Raw genomic sequence first — 26,055 nt, 5'->3', positions numbered from 1 at the left:
CTTTGTCCCTTTTTCAGATTATCATGTTTAATTCTTTCCAACACAAACCATAATGCTTAACACCTCATTTCCACACACTAGTTACACGCTATTTTTTTGTCCGTTATTTATAATTAAGGACGTACGCTCCTAGTTTTCGACGAAGGATATACATGTCTGGACAGATTAATGGAAACGCCTTCACATACACAAGAGAGTAGCTGAAATTCAGTTTTTTATATGGAGCATAATTGTGACAAAAATACAACTTATAATGTATGGTGACAAGTAAGTTGGGAGTATGGCCTGCCAGCTGTTTCGCCAGTTTGATGAAATATTTTGTTAAAAGATGAGACAATCACTGTGCATGCATGGTTCCATTTATCAAGGGTTGCTGCCCAGTTTCTCTCATCACCTTATAGTGAAAAGCTGCATGCTGACATGTGATTTCGCCCTCCGAACAAGTAAGAGTTTATATCATTTATTCATAACCTTTTGTCAGCCTTGCTGGAGAAAGCTCACTTTACTTTTAACTCCAACAGCTCCCAGATACTTTGCACCTCTTCCTTTTTGGGCATATCTAAAAAGGCTGCTATGTGGATCCAACTGGTAAATGGGTCTTTCCTCGTCCATGCTGACTGCTGACTGGAGGGTCGGTGTGGAGTTTAGCCTGTTAGCTGACACACCAAGAAGGCTCTTGAATGAGAGGTGAAATGTCTTCAAGAAACTGAAACAAGACCAGTTGTCTACGATAAAGCCTTCATTAGGACCTCCTCATTGGGAAGAATTGGAACAGACACGCCAACCTCTTTGGCCTGTCTGCAGGAACTCAGGTTATTCCGTAAGGCCTGAGAATTCTCGGATTTGAAGCACTTTTAAAAAGTGCGAAGCGCTCCACCATTGGTCATTACTGTGTATTAAGACAGGGTGTGGACAGAACATTTTACTTTGTTCACATACATATGAGCTCAGCTGCACTCTGCATTTACTCACCCAAAAACACAATGCCTGCTGTACATACATTACATGGCTTAGGTTGCACTTACAGACTGAACGTAGAGTTTTTCCAACATTGGAGTGGTAATCTGTGTTTGATGATAAACTCTGTTTTTTAGATTTGCTCATATTTATGTCCATTTCATGAAACGTGTCCTGTTTCCAAGTGTTTTCTTGAGTCCAGTTGTCTGGAATAAACACGAGTTATACTGGTTTCTATCAGCAGCGATAGACGGCAAAGATGTCCAGGAACGCTGACAGACGATGTGTGGGAAGTGCCATGCATAAACAAATCAGGCAGCTCTTGGTGCCAAAAATATGGACCAAAATAATAAAAAAAAACCCCACTTCACTCCATGTTTTTTGTAACCTTTATTAATTAATTTGACTCAATATTAAAATCAGTCCAATTTGAACAGGACATGAAATGAAGAAATTAGGAGGTAGTTACATAACAATGTTTGTGGGATATAATGTGACCATCTACACAATCCTTGGAAGTGGTAAAGGTGGTGATGAGTGACACGTCTATACAGCAGGACCATAGAACAGCTCATTAGAGCATTTGACAGCCTCCTACACCTGACGCATCAGCTCTGTCTGTAGAGCGATCAGGTTTAGTAGTGCTGAATGTTAGCTGTCCAACACCAAGGGGCAGTTAGAGAACCAAATTAAATGTACAATAAATATTTAGTATCAAAAACAGTGATCCCTTTTTCAGTAGCCTTAAACCTTTGAGAACGCATCTCACAGCATCAGTCTGTCTAGACTGTACCGATAAAATACTTTCAATACAAACAAAATAAGTGACGCATGCTTTCAGCAGATAAGCACCTTCAACCATCAAAAAAAATACTGATAAAAAAGTGAACATCTTAAACACTATTTTGGAATTCCAGATTTCATCTCGGGGCAGGATTTAAAGATTCTGTGGATTCGACATTGTGTATACTGACCAGATCTGCATTGAAGTACAAGTAGTAGAACAGACAATCATGGTTTACATGTGCCTTCTCACAGTATCCACAGGGAAAACGACTTGCTTCTTGGCTCATGTTTGTGAAAACCAGCAAGTAATATACAACCTCCTCTACCTGAAGGTCGTTTCTGCCCCTAAAACAAATTGTTCATTAAGATCTGAAGAATTGGGGAGAGCTTTCAACATTCTCAGGACTGACGATGACTTCTTCATGTGGGGTACAATATGACGGGACATCAGACCTATCCTTCCTGTGATAGCGCTGATTTGATACTTGAGTATTGAGTTTTTGTGCCGAAACATAGGCATGCTTATTTTCTAAAAGAGCATGTTTTTCACTAAAGGGTAAATTGAGATATCTCAAGCCCATCTTATTACGCACATGCCACATGTACATTAAAGCAGCTACATGGAACTTTTATTTTTAATGATTCTGGCGACCCCTGTGGACTAAAACGGTACGAGCGCCACTACCTGCTGTCGTAAAGATCTTGATCTGGGAACTAGATGCATTTGTTTTGGCAGCCTGTGAGGAGACACAGTTTTCAGCTCAAAACCTAGTCCTTGTTCTGTATAAAAACGTATCGGAGGGTATAACTGAAGCTAACATGACAATCTGTGTCACACGTTTATCTTCCACGGTAAGAATTGTTTTTCGTCGCTGTGACAAAAACCCCAGCAGTAAACTTACACCTGACTGCAGGTCACAGATACTGGAATCTCTGGAAGGAATGTGTCATTATACAACACAAGATTGTATAACAGAACTCTACTATTTTTTGGGCTACAGACACAAAGCTCCACAAAACTAGACAAAATTATTAATAAATAATTAAGTCAAAAAATACAAAATACATTTCATGGTGAAGTGATGAGCCTCACAGTCTGAGGAATGAAGCTGCTCTGTGGTCTGGTGGTACAGCAGCAGATACTGCTGTATCTGTTGTCAGATGGCAGCAGGGTGAACTAACTGTGGCTGGGTTGGCTGACTTTAGTATATTCCAGACTCTGTTCAGACACCAATATTCACTGATATATATCACTAACCCTAACCCCAACTCAGAAAGATCAGATTGTTGAAGCCTTACATTAGCTTGATCTCCAAAACTAATTTTATACAGAACAAGGACTGAAGATTTTATGGCACAGGAATCATTTCACAGCTAGTGTTACGAGGACCAGCAACAGATTGAGCATGGGGACGTACTAGTATTTTTACTGTATTGTATTGAGATAGATTTGAAGACATGTGAACCTATCCTTTACCAAAAGAAGCCATAGTTCACATTTTAAACTTGAGCTGCCATGCAAGAACCAAGTCTATATCTACTGAAAGTATCCGACTAGTGCATGGTTTTAGTGCTCGATGCAACAAGACACACTTCAGTCAGTACCAAAACAGTGATGAGGTTCAACACCCAGACTTCAGTGTGATTCAGTGGCACAGCCAACCATGGTCTGTATCACACATTGGAGCTCCACAGTCCTGTTTAGTCCGCGTCAGTAACAGGAGTCGGTGTACTCCAGATCTGCATTAGCTGTGATCCCTCCCAGGAGTCCATTTGTTGAGTAGTAACTCATTATGATAGCTGAAGTCATGTGTAGTACTTTCCTCTTTAATGCTGGATGAGTTGCTATCTGGGGGACCGTTAGCTTTTAAAATCCATTGCTTTTGCATCTAGAACTCTATTTAAAGGACCAGGTCACCCAAAAATGAAAACTGTTCCTCTAATTTAAAGCTCAAAAATAATTCCTGTTATTGATTAAATGAGATCTATGCAGCTGAAGAGGTCCTGGAATCTGCTGTAAACGCACAGAAGTCCCAGAAGTGTTATTTTGAGAAAAAAAAATGTTCCGAAGCAGTGCACGTATTCTACCGTCTGTAACTTTGTTACCTTCGTGACATCATACCACCAGCAGTGAAAAAGGTACATAAAGCAAGCACTGAACTTTAAAACAAGCACATCCTCAGTTTTTTGTACATGACTATTTCACAGTCCTACATGATGGGTGTAGCGATGGAGCGTTATGTCCACGGTGAAAAATACTGATCTAATATCAAAAAGATGTATCAAAACTCCTACTTTCTACACGTAGCTATCAAAACTTGGAGTACTGTGACGATCCGCATGTAGTGCATGTTTAACCATCCTCTTCCACAATGATCTTTTTACAGTAGTCACACACAGTGTTATATACAGAGCATTTCACATATTAGTGCCTTAATAAAAAGGTGCTGGTTCAGTGAACACAACGGTGCAGGTGATCGGCGAAGCCCTCTGAACGCTCCCTCGCGGAAGACGCATTCAAAGACCTGGAACTGACAAAACAAATGAGACGAGATCTAATTAACATTCCTCTCCATTTTTCATGAGATCCTTCAAAGCACTGCGTGTAATTTGTCCAGCAAAGTTCAATGTCATTAAAAGGACAGATTACCTGTTAGAGCTGAAGTGCTGTTTCAGCCTTAGGTAAAGAAACTGGAAGAGAGAGCGAGAGTGAAAGCCTGTAAGTCATCTGCTTTGTGTGTGCTGTCACACTTTCAAAATAAAAGCACAGGGACACAACAGAAAGCAGAGAGATAAGTTAAGGGCTGGTTGGAACAAAGATTTCTGCAAAGGATCAGCGGTCTACGCTAAAGGCTGGAGAGAGAAGAGAAGAGGGATTACAAGTGGAAGCGGAGAAAAGACGGGAACAGAAAAAAAATGTCTTCAGTTGGACAAAGTTGCAGTAACAGACAGTGGAAGAAAGAGAGGATTGTTGTCTAAGTCACAAGACTGCACGGCTTGTTAATGCAAACCACCCCGGCTCTACAGCTCAGTGGGAACATGTAGGAAGGCCATCAACATGCAGTCACGCTTGTCTTTCAGAGAGCTCCATCAGTCCAGATCTCCACTTCAGTCTAAAGTGAACTCAACACAGCAGACATCCTCCTAAGCTGGTTTGACCCACGAGGTCTTGAGAGTCTCTCCTGTGTGGAATCAATCCTTAATGAGTCGGTCTGTCTCTTCTCCAGCTTTTAAGGGATGAAGCTATTAGTCTACTGGAAATTTCTTGGGCCCAGAAATGGTGATTCCTATAAACTTTTATGACATATCACCATTTTATTCCACACATTCTCCTTCCTTTTCAAAACCTGGTACAAACGTTACCCAAAATGCAACTGTGTGACATCACAGGAGGCAATTCACACATTACACTCAGCTTCAACTCTAATACTGTATATAAAATGGCTTTAATGCAACTGCCTGTCAAACTGCTGTGTTCAGGAGCTGTTTACGGCTTCATTTAAACTGATCTACACACGCCTGCTCTCATTTCTGCTGCTCATCTGATGTACCAGACACGGCAGACTGTCAGATATTTTGGCTCAGAGGAAACCTTACTGTGGAGTTTAATGTCAAAATTAGTCTCCTCCCCCACGTTTCCTGAGATGTAGTGTCAGCAGCAGTCCGCACTTCTCCTTATGCTCACATGAACTTAAAGGGCAACATACACAGCAGCACCTGAACGCACCAGGAGAGCTACATTTTATCATTTCATCACGTTCCTGTTGCAATAACCATGACTTTTATACAATCTTTGATTCAAACAAATGTTTGCTATCAAATAGTTGCTAGCCTACGGCTAACTCGCTAGCTAACACTACCAAAACACAGGAACAAAAACAGAGAGGAAGCGAGGTCTGTGTTGATTTTCACTGAATCTCTACTGTGGAGTCTGGGATGCGTCACTGGAGTAATGAGCCCCTAATAAAGCTATCATTATCCAGCTGTTGAACAGTAGTTTGAAGCTCATTTAATATTTTGGGGGATCGGGGGGGAAGAAGTCTTTCATTAAAGTGATGCTAAAACACAAACTAAAAGATGCAACAGTAATGCACCAGTGATGCATAAAAAGCTGCGAATGTAGGAATAAAAACAAAAGGTACTTTTAAAAGTAATTTTAAAATTCAATCATTAAATCACCTTTAGAATTTCATTCATTAACTGGTCAAATGCTTTTCATTAATTTTCTGAATGTAGAATTAAAATGCTAACTGAATGAAGTCATAACTGCTCTTCGCATAAGTCCAAAAAAAATGATATCACTGCTCTGCTGGTGTCTTGTGTTTGCTGTTGAAACGGGTCAGTGAGGGCGGTTAGCGATGGAGGCAGGTGGTCAGATTCGATAGATGACTTGTCGGTTGAATTTTGTGCAGCATGAGGTCACCGCTAAAGAGGCAGTGTATTCCTGGAAGTGGGAATTCACAGTGCCCATTTGATTGGACGTTTAAATCACATCAACCTATCACTGATATCATTTGACGCTGACAAATGAAAGTCTCCAGTGGCACACCCTTTGCATCCATAGACCACCGCGAGGGTAGAATTAATACACACCGGCTGCAGGTTTACAGATCTGGACCTTAAACAGAACACAACACCACACAACAGAGATCCATCCACCCACTCACAGCAATGACAAGACAACAGACCATATGACCAAATGGAGCCATCACACCCACCGGCTACAAACACACATACAGCAGATGTATGCGTGTGTGTCTCATGAGTAGTAAGCCGATGCTTTCTTGCTGGAGTGTGGTGGGAGTCGACGCATGGAGAGGGGTGGGGGCACCCTGACGAAGCATGGAGGAGGAAGAATGAGGCGTGAGGTGAGTTTTCTGCATCATGATGGTAAAGCTCAGTATCCCTTCACTTCCCCTCAGCCACAACTCAAACATCTTTTTAATGAACACACACACATGTTTGATGAAAAGTGGACAATATGTCGTCCTAAATAGCTTGGGCGAGGCATTTGCTGTATCTCTGCAGGTGTCGTTTTAAAACAACAACACGTCAAGGTCTTAGGACACTTTTACAGAGACGGTTTATCTTGAATTGATTTTAGTTTTCAGTGTTTTCATCTTCAATTTGAAGCTGCTGAATCAAAAGATTATTTTTCATTTATCTTGAGCAGACGAAAAACATCTATCTTGTTCAAACCGGTTAATCGCTAGTGACAAGATATAGATCTAGTGCTAACAGGACAGCAAATAAGATAACTAGTGCACTCTACACAGACAGATACATAGGTAGGAACAGGGATAGAACTGAGGCACAAAGCTCCAACGTATCTTTAATTACTGTCCAGACCCTGTACAAACGTTCAGTCATCAAGCCTTGCTTTTAGGGCCAAAACATGATTAAACCATTTGTTCTGTGCTGCTTAGGAAAGATACTGGTGTTATGCTCTGATGACTTTTGCATCTAAGGGTTTAGAAAACACTGTGATGTCCTCTCAGGGTGGGTGACCGATGCCAAAGTGCTTGTATACTCCAGACTGTCCGGAGTAGGGGTGGGCCGCATACCTGCTACATCACTGCCAGCGGTGGCATGTTCTTTACACCACGTGGATTTTGAAGCGCCTGTTTCCCTCACTAAGGCCGACATCAGTATGACAAACAGCAAGAACCAACACTTAACGTCTTCATCTCCTCCGATCATCAGAGGAAGTGAAGACCCAGAGGACCCGGGGTTAATGACTAGCATCCTACTTCAGAACGCCGGAGCAACGTTGGAGTATTTAGTTTAAAGAGACAGCCAAAAGAAATAGAGTGGATGTTACGCTTTGTTTGAAGCAGATTAAAGAACCTCATTTCTCTTTTTGGAACTTCAACACGCGCTACTCCTCTTACATTTAGATTTAAACGAGGCAGATTCATCATCGAGAATCCCTTTTATTTTTGTAATACCATTATAATGTCACCGCAAAAAAAACTAAAAACTCTACCCTGATCTAAATTTGAGGTTGATGCCCACCACTAATCCAGAGCATTCCGTATTGTGAAAGGTGTTCTAATTAAACCCAATTAGTGTATCTTTAAATACATCTACTTTTTTAATGTATAAAATAAATTGAATCGGAACTGTTTTTTTTTTTTTTTTCATATTGGCATAATGTATCTACACCATGGGCCTGAGAGGCACTTCCAGCATTTTTTTACTATGACAGAGAGCAGAAATGCCTCATGTTGTGAAATGGAAACAGATGGGTGCAAATCAAGGGAAGTGTGTTTCAAAAGGTAGAAAGACACTTCCGTCTGTATGAGGATACACAAGACAACTGAACTGAAGGTAGAGTGAAGATTGTTTCCTCACCAGCTCGCCTGCACAGCTTCGATGTCACTCACTAAGTTTTGGGCCAAACAAATCCCAAAAATCTGTGGAGGAGAGAAAAGCACTGAACGGAGAAACTTAACATTTTTTCAAAAGTAGGATATAAGAAATGATCATCCTGACGGGGAACACGTGCACGCAGCTGACCTGCAGTAGTGCAACTCCGATAAAGATCCCGGCCACCAAGGTCAGGTTGTCCTGTAGCCACTTCTCGAACTGCGGCACGCAGCCTTTCACGTTGATGTAGTCCTTCTGCTCCGAGTCCTGTGACCATCACCATCATCATCACAAAACAATCTGGCACTTTGTCAGGACTCATTTTCAGTCTTGACATCTACTTCAGTTGTTTTTGGAGAATGCTGCAACACTGTTTTACTGTGAAGCTCCAGACATGTTTTTGTGGACTACGAAACGCCACCTGACTTTCAGCTTACACCCGCCTGGAGGGAGGGGGATGATGACTGGATTTTTACTTTTTGGGTGAACTGTTCCTTGAATATAAATTGTGGCTATTAGCGGTTTTAATCCACCTGGAATGACTAGAACTAAATTAAGACCTAAAATATATCAGTAGAAATGAAAATGTTACATTTTCTTAAGAAACCTGGATCCGGCGGAGTCTTAATTAAAAAGCTAGGAGGGCAGGTGTCAGAGCACTGGGACGAAGACATGAAATGAATTAAAGAGCGAGTCGGGCAAATGCACGTTACTCACCGGTTTAGCTCGGATGTCGTATCCGCACTGAGTGTTTATTACGTCCTCCTGGAGACAGAAACAAGAAACATTATAGTGTGTGTCCTGCTCGTAGGAACAGTAACAAAACAACAATAACATAAATGTGTCTCATTAATTACACAGTCAAGATTTTAATACGTAATCTCAGGAGACATTCCGAGGATTGTTGTCTCCCCTAAGACAACTTACTTAACACCGAGGCAACTGCTTCAGCCGCACGCTGTGTTGTGTTGCATTTAAATACCTCTCAGGACACAAGCATTATATTTACACATGAACATCTGATTAATCAGAGACGATGCGGAGGGGCTGTAATGTAAAAAGGCGAGTCAGAGCGAGCGTCTCGCGTGATGGAGTCGTACCGCTGGGTCCTTGGTGCAGCAGGAGAAGGGAACGCCACACTTTTCCCGACTGGGATTCCCATCAGTGCAGTTAAAATAGATGTTCAGGTTCCAGTCGTCTGCTCCAAACGCCCCGCAGCACTCCCACTAAAGACATGCAGAGAGGAAAACATGGTTCAAGGCTTCCATTGGTCATGGTCTTCTTTGCCCGATTGCAAATTCCATATAAGACAACAGCGTTTCCCCCAGTATTTTCTGAGACTGTGGCGCGGGGGGGGTCAGATTGGGTCATCATACTGTAATATTTATACTTATGTCATAGGCTACTTAGGGAATTTCTTTTTTTTTCTCTGGTTATAATGCTCTCACACAGCCATCAGGAACTCTAATATTGTAAAGAAATGCTATTTTTTTTATTTCAAGAGAGGAGTTATCTAAGTCAGAGATAATGTACTGTTTCGGACACAGATGCAGGACATGCGGACGCCTGGAGAGGCGGGTTGAGTTTTACGATTGCCATTTTCAAGGCGTCACTTATCATCAGTCATTAATAGCGACACAAATGATAAGCATTTATATTTCATATGAGCTCATTAATGCGTGATTGCGCCCCCCCAGAACTCATTCCCTCTACGCTGTCTTACTTTCACTTTTAAAAATTGCATCTGTCCAATTTTCCTTCGGGCGTCGGTATTAATTCATACCGGGTCGGCTCGGGTGCGGAATCTAAGTTGTGTCGGAAAACTGGCCGGATGCGGTGACCCGTGCAGGACTCTGCTCTAAGTGACCATTTTAATCCTCTAGCTAATTATCAAGCGAAATATCCAACATGCTAGTTAGCATCAAATACTGCGGTGGAAGACAACGGTAAAATATTTCCTTTCTCTAACACTGGATTTATTTATGCCTGAATTTTGAAGGTGTGGCGGCTTTTATTTTGCCGTGGCGGTGCGCCACAGTCAATTACATGTAGGGGTAACCCTGGACAATGAGGTACAGTTGAAAGATCTGAACAAAGTCTGTAGGCAGAATTGACTGAATAAGATCTTGTCGACTATCATGACCAAGGTCTTGCATACTCAGCTATTAAATAACATGTTGCTAAACACTTACGTATTCCTGCGTGAAATCTATGAGGTTCTGTAGATCGATGTCGTCTCGATACGCCCGGATGTTATTGTTGATGAACAGGTTGAGTTGGTCTTTAATCCAGTCCTTAAAGACAAATGCCAGGACTCCTGTCGTGAGCTCCAAGAAAAAGATGATTCCCAGAAACACAGAGAACTACAGCAGGACAAGAGAAGAAGACACAGAATGATTCACAAGTAGCTCGTTTGCCATGCTTCTTCATCACTGCACTGTGTAAAGCGGAGGTCTGGAACATACAAACTTGAGCAGGAACGTGTTTTCCCGGAGTGCTCCGATGCATCCTGCAAAGCCCAGAATGAACATGACCCCCCCGACCACCATGAATAGCCAGACCGGGTCCAGTCCCCCCAGGTCTGTGATAGACGAGATGTTGGACAGGACCCCCTGGAGGGGAGAGACGGAGCACAACAACACAGTCAGTCTGAGACAAGCAGCTGCGTCTCGTTCAAAACAGTCACAGTGACATTAAAAAGGCCAGAGTTCAGGGAGGAAATGCAGCTGCTGCAGCCGCAAATCATACGATGACTGACTATTGACTCAAAGAAAGTCATTAGAAATCAAAAAACCTCAATAGATCCAAATTTAATCTGGAACAATCTCGGTGTTCTGTCACCAGTTTAACAGACCTCTCTTTTAGAACACAGCTCTATGGGGTAAATGCTTTTTGGGCTGCCGGGGAAGTGTTTATTGTTCACGGCCACCGAGAAAAAAAATTGGAGGCACTGCTGAGTGCCACAGTCAGGTCTAAATGATACACAATATTCACAAGGCAGTTGGTAAATTTCCCTGTCTGCTGTTAGCGTACAGTGGGTTTATATGGACTTTCTTGTTGCATGCTACTACTTGGTGTAAAAGCTAATGAGAGCAGAGTTTGCGGGACATGAAACAAAAAAAAAAAAAAAAAAAGCGAGCTAAAAGAGGCTAAAATGCTGTGCAGAACTGCGGAGAACTGACGTTTTACTATCACACTGATCTTTGATTAAAAAAGAATTCTGTTAAGAAGTATTTCCACTGTCCATTATCAATAATAATAACTCAGTGTGCTCACCTTCTCACTCCATGCCCACAGTCCAATTCCAACCAAGGCCATGCCAAGCAGCTGCAGATAGAACAAAGTCACGTCAAATCACTGCGAGGAGGTGCTGATACAGAGTGACATGTTTGCTAAAATAAATAAGAGATGCAACAATGTCCTCCGAGGCCACTGATGACCCTGCGGTGTGGCATCAGGGTGGTTAGCCTGGCTCTGCTCTGACCTTTTCTCCTCCCTTGTTGTAACATAATACAAATATATACAAATATATACAAATATATTTGTATTATGTTACAACACAGTCACAGAGGGAGGGATTCTTTTCAACATCAACGGTGCGTCCTCACATCCTGTTGAACATGGGACGAGCAGTAAAAGGATGGAATGTTTTAAAGAATCGTATCACGCATATAAAAACTTCCCCAACCTGTTTTGATACGAGATATGGAGATGTCTCTTCCATGTTTTGTGTGAGTGTCAGAGTCAGAAAAACAAAGCGGCAACTGCTGCGTTTTTAAGTGCGACAGAGACGACCAGCATCCATGACTCCTTGGTAGGGCTGGGTATCACCAGGTACCTCGCATTACGATACTATCACGATATTTTGCCCACGATAACGATAATATCACGATACAGCGATTCTGCGATAATCGATATATTGCAAGGAATTTCACCCACGATACATCACGATATCTGTGTCACTGGAGAAATTCAGAATTTATTGACTGCACTGCATCCATTTCACAGGAATTACAAAACATTGTCAATCAATTTCACATGAATGACAGCCAAGTAAACAAAGAGTATATTGCACAGTGTCTCTTCTTAACACACACACTGACTACAACAACTCATTAAATATCTATATGTGTGGGTTTCAGAGCTACTTAAACCATTTTTTTAAAATGTTATTTGGTTGTATACCTATGTTTGAATAAAGATAAAGCTGTCCCCCGAAGAGGGGTGGTGGTGGTGGGCCAAAAAAAAAAAAAATTATTATTTTTTTTTTCTTACATTTTTAAATATATACGATATTTGGCACCAGTGTATCGATAACGTACCTCAAGACGAAATATCGCGATATATCGTAGTATCGATATTTTGGCACACCCCTACTACTTGGTATTTTGATTGAAATGTGTCCGCTGGCAAATGGATCCCCGACTACTTGAAGCAAATGCACGGATATGGTGGAGTAATGCTTAAAACTCTTATTATCAAACAGTATCTAACACATCAGACCAGCCTGTTGCGATTAATAATATTTGTATTCTTCTGACGGACGTTGGATTGGCAAAGCTCATCAATCATGACCTCCTTTCCAGCGCCTTGTCACATTTCAAAGGCTGACGTCACCATTCATAACAAGAAAATGGTAGACCTTTGGCTGAAATGGCAGTGGATTACAGTAGCTCTAACTTCAGAGTATTGTGATGGACTTTTTATGACGTTTTATAACCGTATACTTACTCAATTAATTGAGAGAGTAATCTGCAGATTGAGCATTTGTTGTACAATCCTTTGTTGCCATGATCACAGTTAAATTCCTCCTGGATCTTGAGTTTGATGTGGGAACCGTCACTGACAGATGACACCCTCCGCGCCGCCAACAGCAGCAAACAACCACACATTGTGGGAGAAAGATATGATTCTCCCAGGACATTCTGTCTTCAAACGACAGGATGTCATACACACCCTCTATAAATGTTAAGGTCTGGATAAGCGCACAGTGATGTCTCATTTATGTGTTTACATCTCATGGCCTCTGCAACCTAGCGACTGGAAGCGACCGATGCCCGGCGGACCAAGCTAAAGCAAAGCCGATTGTTCGTGTCAAACTCTTGAAAAGATGGGGCCACTTTCCTCCGATTCCTCACTTGGCCAGAGGTGAGAAACGCTGCGTCAACCTCCCTTCCTTGTTGTCAATCAGATAGCCATGCATGGGAGGGATGCTTCCTGAGCTGTAGATACGATCTGAACATTTGGGAAGACTTGTCAGGATTATCACGGCTGATTTTCACTCTGCGCAGACGGATGTGCTGTTATGCCGGCCCTCCTAGCAAGTTCTGTATAAACCACTTCAACTTAAGTTGGCGGTGTCTCTAGAGTGTTCTTCAAGTGTTCTCCTGAAGTGGGCCGAAATCCCACAACACACATATCTGGACCACTGCACCTTACATTGGATGTTGGATGACATCACTTAAAAAAAAAAAAACAACAAAAAACAAAATGACGTCATGTCTAAATGTATAACCTAAATATATAGGAGTGTTAATGAAAACTGTGACTGCTGCATCACATTGTCCTGCTGTCCGTGGAGTGTGTGTCAGTGCGTGTGAGTGTGTGTATGTGTATGTGAGTGATATGAATGATAAGCCTGCACACTGACACTGAGGCTCAGCTCTCTCTCACACACAAAAAGCCGATTAGCCGACCTGCAGCTGCTCCGATCCGGACATGACTGGACCTATATATATATGTCTCACACACACACACACACACACACACACACACAAACGAATGCATCGATTCGACTGTGAACATGAGCCCGACCGATAACGGCACCATGATAAGATGTGATGATGACTGCGGCCTTCCTCCCTATTGGCCGGGCGGACGCGATAATAACCGAGCTGTGGCCGAGTTGAGGCCGCATAAAAATAAAAAACAAAACAACGAAACCCTCTTACCCAGAACAGGATGTTGAATCCGAAAATGAAGTATTTGATGCAGCAGCTGACTTCTTGTCCTTTGTAATGATTCCCCGACATGTTTGAGCATCATCAGCGCGCTGGGAGAGGAAGAAACACGGCCTGCTTCACAGGCTTTGTGTGCGGGAGGGAACAGGTTCAGCGCTCCGGGGATGCATTTCACTTCGCCTCCTGCCTCGAATGTTCCCCGCCGCCGCTTCACATCCACATGAGGAGCATGTTGAGAGCGGCTCAGGACGCCTTCACACACGGACGACTGGAAATATGTCAACGAAGTAAAGCAGCAGATACGAATTCTCCTCCGACGGCCGGGAAAATAGCGCCTACAGAGGGCGGGACCGTTGCTGCGGGTGGTCGTCAGCGATTGGCTGGGAGATGACTTAATAGACTGAGGCCGTGACCAATCGTATCAGAGGAAAGATGGGGCATTTCCTGTGTATTGATGCTGATGATAACGGTGAGATGCAGATTGCAGACTGAGGTGATGAAGGCCTGCTGGAAGGAGCGGCAGTAACAAGCAATTAGAAAATCTTGTTTAGCAGCACAGTGACCCAGTTATTGGTAATAAGACATAACTTTGAGATCAAAAGTTCAAAACATAGCATACTAAGTAGTTTTAGTAGTTCATCACTTTAATATTTTAGCATTCATCAGGGTGGTACAGACTGTGAACACCTCGCTTCCTCCCTTGGAGAATAAAGGTGGGGTTAGGGTTATGTCAGCTAATTCTGCTGGGAAATTAATTTCAATTTAGAATTAAAATTTAACACTAAGTATCAGCAGCCCATAATACCTAAGAAGTGTGTGGCCCTAACAACTCTGAAAGTCAAAGCTCACTGGTGTCATTAACGACTCAGTAAGGACACTCCCACACAGAGTTTAAAAGCCTGCAACTCCCCTCCAGTTAGTTAGAAGTGAAGAAGGCCCTTGGATGAGAGGTGAAACATTGTCAAGAAACTGAAACTAGTCCAGCTGCCTACGATACACCACATGTAATGAGTTTGTATAGTTCCATTTAATTCACAACATAGTTTGTCTTCCAATCAACTAACAGTGCATAACTTTTGAAGTCTGACATGATAATAATCTATCTTGTCAATACATATCATAAATATATTTTTTATTTGATTGACACTTACTGCACTGCCTTCAAAGAAGAATTCAAAGACTTTATTTTCAATAAATAGAAAGTTCAGACTGCTGTAATTTATTTATTTTTACTAAAATAAGTATTAAATAGTTTAATATTCCAACGGTAGTCACTGTTTTAGAATGTTTGGTAATTAAGCCATGTCTCTCCTCTTGCTGCTGCAGAAAAAGAGTACAGAAATTAATAAATGTATCTTATCAGGACAGAGAACTCCATAAAGTCCTGTCCGGTAGAGAGGAGGGAGGGCACTGCTAACAAAAATTGGACAGGAAGTTAGCTAAAACAACATTTACAGCAGCTTTAAAATGAGGATAAAAATATGACCATCTCTGTGAAACATAAGTCGCTAGACAAGAGCATCACAGAGTTAGTATTTTTTTTTCGTCATTATCATTTGTTGTTGTTGCAAACTGAAACATGTGTGTGTCCTATAAAGACGGGTAATTTGACTTTTACAAAGGACCAGAGCAAAGAAGATGGCGATCAGCGACGCATTCAGCTGGACCATCTGCGTTTGAGGTTATGCAGCAGTCTGAATATTTTGACGCTGTTCTCCTCCTATGAGCATGACCAAGGAAGCTTACTGAACTATACTGATAAAGGATAAAAGATTGCTCACATTCCAAGATTGCACAGAATGACTAACTACCTTTACAAGAAACTAGAGCTCTAAAGTAAAACTATGTTAAAGAAAGGACTCAAGAAGATTATATATGGGGATTTAATTTAGTAATTTTGTCTGCCTCGATGTTATACACTTCAGTCACTCTGTTATAACATTATGTCCTAACCCCTTTGCCACTTTTGTGCTGAAACATTCTGCTTATATCCACCATATGAGAAGTGGATTAACAGAATTGATCAAATATGTTTTAATACAACACATCTGAACAGAATAATAGTCCCAATGACAGAGTTAGGTGTGGACAGGCTTTGTTTGGTACAGCACCAGTAAGGGTTCACTCAGAGAGCCTCTGTTCAGACAGTACAGACTCTGTGTCAGGGCCTCGTGAAGGACCAGGCTGCCACTCTCGTCTGTGTAACGCAGCTGAAAGCCCACCACCTCCAGGGGCCTCAGAGCCAGAACAGCTGACACATCAAACACATCATATCCAGACAAGGGCCGCTGGTCCAGGGTCAACAGCCTGTCCTCTAGGGCAGGACTTTCCTTCAGAGCTCCCTGTGATGCTGTGACACTGTGCAGGGTGACCGTCACACTGATGGGCCGGGGGTGGAGGGTTTTGCGGAAAAGCACCAGCTCTGCACCCAGCATGGAGGGGTTAAGGCTGCTCACATTGAACCAGATCCATCCTGGAGGCGCGTCGTGTGGACCTACGTGCAGATTGATGTTCAAACATGCAATAAATTTGACATTTTCATTAAATGAATTAGTTGGCTTCCATTTAGGTTTCTGTTTGGAATGAGAATCAGCAGACATTTCACATCTGTTACTGTTAACTTCAAGGTTTAGATTCATGCGTTTACATAACAGCTAGTTCTGGTTTGGGTCATACATTGTGTAAAATCTTCACACTGGAAATACTTGAGTGATCAAGATCTTTAACGAAGAAATATACTGTTAAGACAGTTATGTGCATGAAGAGTCATAATAATAAAAGCTTTCTATCTTTTTTCTTTTTATTGTGTTACCCTCTCATTTTGTCTATTTTTTTTTATATAATTTATCCTATCTTATATGTGTTTTGTATTGTGTAGATTTTTGTCATGTATGTATGGTCATGTATGTCTTTTGTTAGTATCTTTAAGCACATTAAGTCCATGCCTGTCATATAAAATGTGCTGTATAAATGAATTATAAATTTGACTCTGAAGGAGTGAACTGTGGAAGTTGCTGTGAAGGCTTCAGCACAGATTAGGAACAAACATTCTTGTAAAATGGTGGAAACTAAATTAGCGATCTGACAAGTCAAGGTGTGTACCATGTCTGCTGCATTTATCAATGTTTTTTTATAAAAAACAATTTCTCCAATTAGTATGTGTGGCATGACAAAGGTCGTTTGTGTTAATGAACCCACAGAGAGGCTCCACCAACTCTGGAGTTCCCTCAACACTAGCTTTTCAGTCTGCTTTAGCGCTTTGTTTTGGTTGTGTGACCTACAACTTTACAGTTTTGGTTCACTCTCACTGCTCTCATCAGTCTTTCCTCCCAGCAGCGGCAGACAGCACATTTCAGTGAGAAAAGTCAGTCAGTGAGTTAGCTTGCTAACAGGTTAGCCACATCGACTGTATATGATAGGAATATGTCTGTTGTGTTTACAGTACATTTGCTCCCAAGGCCAAAAAATGCAGCTTTAAAGCACTGTTTTACACTTATTAATTTAACGTTCATTTCTATACAGTATTGAGTATCACATTTGGACACTGTTTGTTGCCATATTTGGTACATTTTAAGCATGTTACATATCTGGCCAGATAATCGCTGCAACACTGTTGAGCGTAATTACCCAGTTCTTTTATTGTTTTATTGCAATCAAAAAGGGAACTGTCAAACCTCACTTGACATGATTAGATAAGTTTTGATAAAACAATTTAAAATTGTGCAATCATTGAAAGACAGCGGTAAAATGAAGATGATTCCTGCTTTAAAACAAATCAAATCCTTACCAACAATACTCCGATAACTCTGCACCAGCGTTCCATCTGAGCCTCCAAGGTCTTGAGCCTCCAGTGCATCCAAACGCTGATAGATCCTCTTCATGTAGGGATGGGGCTTAGCCTGATGGCTTGCAGACACTTTATCTATATGTAGCATTTCCAAAATGGCTTTGTTGTGCTCCTGGTTATCCTCTGCATCTCTGCGCTGATCCATCTGCAGCAAGCCTGTGACGGAGCACAGCAGGAGGAAGACCAACGTCACATCAAAAAATCCCAGACAGACTCCTCGCACCATGCTGATATATAATATATCTAATATATAGTGAAATATCTGTACCTCTTTTCCTATTAAGGTGCTGCTGAAGCTGGCAGACTGCTGTAACAGTCTGTGTGCTAATGGGTATGCAAGAACCACAGGGGCTGTCAGAACTTAGTGAAGCAGTCCAATTCTGAAGCTGAGGAATGTTACTTCCTTTTGACAAACACTCCACCATAGACTGTAATGAGCCACAGTCCAGCACTGCTCTCAACAAGCAGCCACAGGGCTGAAGCACTGACTGGAAAGACTCCACTGTGACTTGAACCGCTTTCAGGAAGAAAAAAAAACAAAGAAAAAAATGTCAAGAATGAAGTTGAAATAATTTGAGATGCTTTGACATTTAAGACAAATAAATTAAGTATAATAACTATTATTTGACACTGGAAATGTTGCAAATAATAATATTCGAAAATAATGAATCAAACTCTGTGTAGATGGTGGACCAAATGCAGGAGACAGCCGGCAGGTGGATCAATGGCAGAAGTTTTATTCAAAATCAACAGCGGGAACAGGTTAACAGAAATATTGAGATAATGACTGGACTTCATTATAAACTTAACTAACAAGGGGACGAGGTGCAGGCGGAGAGAGATGGAGAAAACAGAACCAGAGCCCTTGAGTAGAGAGAGTCCTGCCATCTTAGTTTACTCTAATGGACCTGGATCTATTTAAAGCAATGGCCTCTCGATAGACGCCAACATTAGCTGCAAATACTACAGCCCAGTTAATCGATCAATAAATCATATATTGACTACCAACTACCAAACATGGTAGATCTGTCTCTTTGTATTGATGCATTTAAATTACCCATTAAGAACTTCCTGGAACCATCTGAAATCATGTGATGATCAGCATTTTGATCTTCCGTGGTCAAGAAGAGCAAACAAGAGGGCAGGGAAGGAGCTGATAAGCTGGGAAACACAGTGGGAACAGAGTAGGGCTAATGGAACACAAGATGAAAACAGAGCAAGACACCACAAAAACCCAGAACACACACAAATAGATAATTAAAAGGAGACACAAATGAAAGGACTTATTTAAAGAACAGTTACAGTAGGGGATAAAGGTCAAGCGGCCCAGTCACCAGAATAAAATGTCGGCATTTTTGGCTCTCTACACCACTGACACCATCAAAATGTGTATGCGTCATACATACATTTCTACAATACACAACCTGTCACAGTCACATTACATGCATACAAGCTGACGTTCATGACAGGATGTCAGGGGGATGCTAATCCATCTTCTCACAATGATGTTCTTTGCTTATGTAATTTATACAGAGGCCCCATCATTACATTTAGTCTGTTAAATACCGGTTAAAAGTTCCTTGTAGCAAAACTTTTGTGACCGTTTTCTCCTATAATACAACCTTTCTGTCAATTTTCTATAAGTGGCTATAATACTGCTTTGTACCCTGCAGAGTACATCTTGTAGCAGTGCTTCATACAATGTCCTGCAGTAAACTTTGTGTTTACTACTTGTTTTTGTTTATTAACCGCTTTACTTCAGAAGCCAAATTACAGTACCCTCTTTTTTTCCTTCATGTTGACTAACCATGGCTTAGTGTCCATACTAAATGGATTGTAGCCATTGTAAATGTTATTAGTGAACTGGCGTGTTTCCTGCTTTGACAAGTCAACATGTCGGCTGACAATAAGCTCATCATGAGACATCTGACTTTAACCTCACTACCTCCAAGTCAGCGAGTACACTTTTAACACTTCACTTTGCTTATACATTGTGAACTGATTTTAATTTCATGCGCTTGTTATAATTTGTCAAAAGGTGAGGACCCAAATGCAGCAAAGAACATGGAAGGCAGGGTTTAGAAACAAGGGTGAGCTTTATTTAAGAAAAGCTGAAAAAATAAAAACCAATAATCCAGGAAAACCAACAAATTAGTCAAAAGGACAAAAAGACAATGTAGCATCTGAGGAGCTTAAACAAAAGCAAAGTACAAATCAATGAAAACACAACGAACACAAATCAGAAACATAACAGGGAGACACTAGGAGACATTGGAGGGACAACAAGGACTACATACAGACACACTAATAAAGGGGATGAGCTACGGGTGGGGTGACATGGGAAAAGGACAGGTGAGGGAAAGGAATGGAAAAACACTGGAAGGAGGGAAAACACACAGAGGGAGGAATTGAAAAGCAACATGCTAAATTTCAAAATAAAACAGGAAATAAGAGAACACAAAAAACAAGGCTCATAATGGTGCTGTTCATCTCTTCAAACTGAACTCAATTATGCCTGCCCAAATGTGATCCCCATGACACTTAACTTGAAGGCTGTTTTTTTTTTACATTTACATCCTTGCACAACAACAGTGCTAGCTAGCATCCGGAAGAAAAAGACTCAGGAAAAGATGATGAGGATATAGTTAACTCTCAGGAGTAAGTCAGCAGAGGTCATAGATGATAACTAAAAGGTCGACAAGGGCTCTTTTAGTTAACCAAAATACATTTGTATTTGTATTTGGCACTTGATAGTGAGCAGAAGGTCTATCTTTTATTCTTTTTGTTAAAAAGAATAGATTGTTTTCCATTGAATGTCTGGAACTATTAACAAAATAAGATTTCCCCTGAAGAGCTCAATAATAAAATTGCCAAATCATATTTTAGTTTATGTAAATGTAACCGACTGTGATAAATTGGCATTTTAACTGATCAGGCATTACATTATGACCACTGACAGGTGAAGTGAATAACACTGATTATCTCTTCATCATGGCACCTGTTAGTGGGTGGGATACATTAGGCAGCAAGTGAACATGTTGTCCTCAAAGTTGATGTGTTAGAGGCAGGAAAAATGGGCAAGCGTAAGGATTTGAGTGAGTCTGACAAGGGCCAAATTGTGATGGCTAGACGACTGGGTCAGAGCATCTCCAAAACTGCAGCTTTGTGGAGTGTCCCCGGTCTGCAGTGGTCAGTATCAATCAAAAGTAGGGGTGGGCGGATCGATCCAAATATCAATAGTATCGATACCAAGGTGAGTATTGGTATCGGATTGATACTAGCGCGATGAGATCGATATTTTTGTTGTAGTTTCTCTTCTACAAGTTCAGCAAATCACTTTATTTCTTTCTTTGAGTTTGTGTGATCGCAGCGTCTCTCCCAGTGCTCCTCTTCACCTCTCTCACTCCGCTCACTCAGGTCATTCTGAAGTATGAATATGGCAGAAAATAATAACCCTTTGGTGTATCTGGTTGAAGGAACATTAGTATTCCTATTTAGGCCACATGCAGATTATAGGTTATAGTTTTTATTATGTTAAATATTATTTTCTTATTTGGCTAAAATCTTTGTCCTGTGTTTTATTATTATCATAATCACGATCAGCTAATTAAAGGCAAAAGTACAAAATCATTCAATGATCAGGAATTTTCAAGTATCGATACCAAAATTTGCAGTAACGCCCACCCCTAATCAAAAGTGGTCCAATTGGTTGCTGACGAAGTTAATGCTGGCTCTGATAGAATGATAGTGTCAGAATACACAGTGCATCACAGTTTGTTGCGTATGGGGCTGCATAGCCGCAGACCAGTCAGGGTGCCCATGCTGACCCCCGTCCTCCACCGAAATCACCAACAATGAGTATGTGAGCATTAGAACTAGACCACTGAGCAATGGAAGAAGGTGGCCTGGATGAATCACGTTTTCCTTAAAATCACGTGGATGGCTGGGTGCGTGTGCATCGCTTACCTGGGGAACACATGGCATCAGGATGCACTATGGGAAGATGGCAAGACAGTGGAGGCAGATTGATGCTTTGGGCAATGTTCTGCTCGGAAACCTTGGGTTCTGTCATCCACGTGGATGTTACTTGACACGTACAACATACCTAAGCATTGTTGCCTTCCATACATACCCTTTCATGGAAACGGTATTCCCTGATGGCTGTGTCCTCTCTCAGCAGGATAATGCGCCGTGCCACAAAGCAAAAATGGTTCAGGAATGGTTTGAGGATTAAGACAACTTCAAGGTATTGACTTTTCCTCCAAATTCCCAACATCTCAATCCAATCGAGCATCTGTGGGATGTTCTGGATAAACAAGTCCGATCCATGGAGGCCCCCCCTCGCAACTCACAGGACTTAATGGATCTGCTGCTGACATCTTGGTGCCAGATATCACAGCACACAATCAGGGATCTAGTGGAGATGATGCCTTGACAGGTCAGGGCTGTTTTGGCAGCAGTAGGGGGACCAACACATTATTAAGCAGGTGGTCATAATGTTATGCCTGATCATTGTTTATCATATTGATTGCAGGCCCCTGTATTGAATTATTGAATGGAATCACAATCGTATCCTGGCAGACTTTGTGATATCTGCAAGTATCATATCATGTTGTGATGAAACTTGAAATGTACGCCCCTATCCGATCTGATGTGTAATTAAGCCACCACTTTCAATGACTCTTACATCTTCTGGACACTTTAGAAAATTGGGCCTTCATATCAGGGCAGCCAATACGTTATGTATGCATGAGAGAAAAGTCAATGTGTTGTGAGTCAGTGTTGTAACTGCCGTGTTAATGCTGCTCCTTCCAGCAGGCTAGCATCACCTCAGTATGTATGAAAGACTGGCTACAGTCCTGCATGGAAGAAAATATGCCAAAAAGTCTTTGTGGTTGAGGGTGTCCCGATCATTTCTGGCTGACAGCATTGTTTTCTTGTTTACATGTTCAGTGTGATTTCCATAAAAAAAACGACTGGCACTTTTCACTAACACGGCTAGATGGAATTCCAAGTGTTTCTGGTGGTCATATTATTTCCCAGGCTAATACTGACCCCCACTGGCTCCCTGGAACTTTACAGTCTTAAGGATAATACAAATAAATACATTTTTATAGTAACAAAAAACGTCTTTAAGGTTAAGTGAGTAGGCAATGTTAGTGTGTTATAAAAATGAGACTCTAGGTTTCTCCAGACCTTTTTGGATATTCACAGTCAAAAAAGCGGTGAGAGATTGTTTCTATACTTTGCTTACAAAAGGTACCAAAGGGAGGGAGGAAAGTCTTGTGAGGTGAGATACTGTGGATAAAACACGGCTTCCAGGCTAAAAGGGAATGTTGATAATTTGATTGGTAATCTATTCTGCATAAAATGACAAGTCAACAGAAAGGAAATACCTCCAATTTAATTGATATGATTTGGAATGAAATACCAAATTGAATTGGGGTTTTTAAGACATCTTCATAAACAGCTCATTATAAAGGCATTAACAGTATCAACAATGTGTAGGACTTCAAGACTACCATCTTCTAAAATCAATTCTTGATTTTACAGTTAATCTGCTGTAGCACCATGTGAATTCTTTAGTACTTGGGTTGAAACAGCGCAACACATCGGTCAGAGAGAGTGGAGCAGAGCAAAGAGATGAGGTCATTACTTTGTGTAGCTTTGTGTAGTCTGAGAGGACATCTATCCATGATATCATCAGGACATTCATTAAAACAAAAATTGTGTATGAATCTTGGTACTTGTTGGTAATTCTAATAAAATCTTTTTAGCAACATGGGAATTAAACTCATCCATATTACAAACAATAAATGCATGGATGTCTGTGTTATTTCAAACCAATTAACATCTTCCATCAACTCTTGTTTTGTGGTTGCTGCAGGTCTTCACCACATGCTGTATGTCTGTTGTAAGGCCACTGTTAGCTTCCTCCATTGTCTTGGTACTGGATGAAATATTCCCATCTTTACTTCTTCTTCCCATTCACGTTTGTTTCTGTTCAGCAGATAAAATGTTCTTTTCTGTGCTGCTTTGTTAATATTCAGAGTTACATTGTTGTTTAATCATGAAAATTTCCAGTTAACCCGACAGATTGAGAGATACACTAGACTACAGCGCTTCCATCTTTGCCCCTACAGTCTGACTATATCCGTCTATCAGATATAGTGACATCACATTAGTGTTTAAGTCACTTTACCAAGGATTTGGTAAGTGTTTTAGCTTTTAAACAATGCTGTCGTAGCCGAATTGTTATGCATTTTCCAAATGAACAAAGCAGACAGTGATGGATGATTGGAGTAAATGATGGTTATATATATATTTTGTTTAAACACTCTGCAGCCATAAGAGAAGCTTAAGCATCACTTTCATTGTACCAGGTGTAATGTAACCACAAGCACAGCTGCAGACTTTCAGTCTTGTTTTAAATATTGTTTTAGCCTATAGACTGCAGCAAGGGAGTCATTTCCTCTGAGGGTGGGAGGACATGTCCCAACTGTCCTTCACCAATATTGCAGATGTGAGAAGAGAGGAGCTGATAAAATGTTGACACACTGACTCATGTGAGTCACCTTCGGTTATTACCGTGCACTCACAGCAGTTAACTTGATGAGCACCTACTAGAGGTGTGATGTGTGTCTTTTTCCCAGGGCCTTGCCTCTCAGGCTACATCTGGCTGCAATACCTTGTTGTTGAAGCCCCACCACCAAAAAATGACAGGTTCAGTCCATATCCGTAAAAACTTTCTTCCCAAGTCATTTTTAAACCTTTCTAGTTTATAACTCCTTCAGTGGCTACAACAACGATATGTTGCGCATCACAGTAGACAGGGACGCAATCAAATGAGCAGCAGAGGCTCCAATGGTCTTATTCAGAGGCTAACCTAGTTAGCACAAAGCACACAACCAAAGCAGTGAGCAGCTGTCACGTCGGCCAGCCTTGTCGGACTGTGGTATGTTTGTGAAGGGTGTTTGCTGAGTTGCTGATTGTGTGCATTTAACAAAGTCTTTCATTTGTGTATTATTTAAATACTAAAAGAGCTTGTTGAGCTTAGAGAAATAGCTGTCCACACGTTTCCTTGCTGTCCAGAGAGACCTGTGGGGTTCTGTGTTGGTGTATTCTAGTGTGTGTTCATGTGTTTCAGAGGAGTGGCTTTGGAGGAAGTCCCGAAGGAAAGAAGAGGGATTTTCTGTTCATTGGATACTTTCAAAAGTTTGAACCAAGATTAGATAGCTACTAGCATAGTCATTGGATCCATTATCAATAAAAAAATATTGATTAGTGTAGTTTTAAAATCAGAAAAATACCCGCAAACCATTTTTACATTAGTTGTTGTTGTGACCTCTAGTGGCCATAGTAAATATTATGGCAGCAAATGAGGAAGTCAGGTAGAGCAGTATAAAGGGCAACAAGTGTGTACGGGGAGGAGGTGGAAGATGGATGGTTGGGTCAAACAAGCCAAGGTAGTCAGTGATAATTTTGTTGAACTTACTGACAACAATCAGTTAAATTACGTCACGTCCATTGCGTAACTTGAGGTTAAGTGCGTAACATAGGTACATTTCTAACTGAAGTTAGGTATTTTAACAGAGACCTCTACCTTTTTTCTCAACCTCGTTGAGAAACTGAATAGTTTCGGTGCCTAAACCTTACCGACAAATTTTCTTGATTAAACCTGACCAAACAACGACCACATTGTACGACGAAGGTCTGCTCCGCTGCAATGCTCGTGGGATTTAAATTTTTCCTGTGTTCTTTTTTCATGTCTTCAAGCCTAACACCAGTGTTCTGTCTTTACACTGTATGTGTGTATGGAGTAAATTAAGTCAGTTTCAGCTCTCTTGGTGTTTTCCTTACATTAGTGCACTGTTAAGCCTTTTATCAGAGCTTCTTTCTGTTCAATAATGACAAAGCTGTTCCTTAAACCAGCAGGCACTTTGGACCAGTCTTTGATCTCAGAGCCCCGGTGTTTGTCTTTAGGTTTTTTTTTCCGCTCCGATTACTGATTCCACAGCAGCAAGAGGGAGGAAGGCGTCCTCAGTCAGCTCTTCCTGCCCTCACCCTGTGTCTTTCCCTCCCTCCTTCTCCCTCCTCTACTCATCTCGCTGTCCTGTGGGTGGAGTTTGTCACTGA

The 26,055-nt window shown here is 41.3% G+C and overlaps 2 protein-coding genes across 4 annotated transcripts; both read right to left on the bottom strand.

Moving 5' to 3' along the window:
* Positions 1 to 1,328: 1,328 nt before the first annotated feature.
* tspan5a (tetraspanin 5a) lies at positions 1,329 to 14,454 on the bottom strand. 3 transcript variants are annotated; one of them, XM_030431692.1, is made up of 11 exons: positions 14,064 to 14,454; positions 11,389 to 11,439; positions 10,578 to 10,724; positions 10,305 to 10,475; positions 9,213 to 9,338; positions 8,830 to 8,877; positions 8,263 to 8,379; positions 8,098 to 8,159; positions 6,462 to 6,575; positions 4,394 to 4,434; positions 1,329 to 4,274 (listed from the first exon to the last, which is right to left on the bottom strand). In XM_030431692.1, the coding sequence occupies exons 1-9, from the start codon at positions 14,142 to 14,144 to the stop codon at positions 6,503 to 6,505; spliced, it is 876 nt and encodes a 291-aa protein (XP_030287552.1). In that variant the 5' UTR covers positions 14,145 to 14,454; the 3' UTR covers positions 1,329 to 4,274; positions 4,394 to 4,434; positions 6,462 to 6,502. The 3 variants fall into 3 exon arrangements, with proteins under 3 accessions (XP_030287552.1, XP_030287553.1, XP_030287551.1); XM_030431693.1 differs by lacking the exon at positions 6,462 to 6,575 and having other exon boundaries at positions 14,064 to 14,453; XM_030431691.1 differs by lacking the exons at positions 4,394 to 4,434; positions 6,462 to 6,575.
* Positions 14,455 to 14,561: 107 nt separating this feature from the next.
* On the bottom strand, positions 14,562 to 18,291 carry LOC115590345 (uncharacterized). Its single transcript, XM_030431694.1, has 3 exons — positions 18,188 to 18,291; positions 17,860 to 18,075; positions 14,562 to 16,566 (listed from the first exon to the last, which is right to left on the bottom strand). Exons 2-3 carry the CDS (start codon positions 18,062 to 18,064, stop codon positions 16,151 to 16,153), a joined length of 621 nt encoding a protein of 206 aa, XP_030287554.1. The 5' UTR covers positions 18,065 to 18,075; positions 18,188 to 18,291; the 3' UTR covers positions 14,562 to 16,150.
* Between the last annotated feature and the right edge of the window lie 7,764 nt (positions 18,292 to 26,055).

Source organism: Sparus aurata, chromosome 10, assembly GCF_900880675.1.
Source record: "Sparus aurata chromosome 10, fSpaAur1.1, whole genome shotgun sequence".
NCBI lineage: Eukaryota > Metazoa > Chordata > Actinopteri > Spariformes > Sparidae > Sparus > Sparus aurata.
The sequence above is the reverse complement of the archived record's forward strand: the minus strand, read 5'-3'. Positions and strand labels throughout refer to the sequence as shown.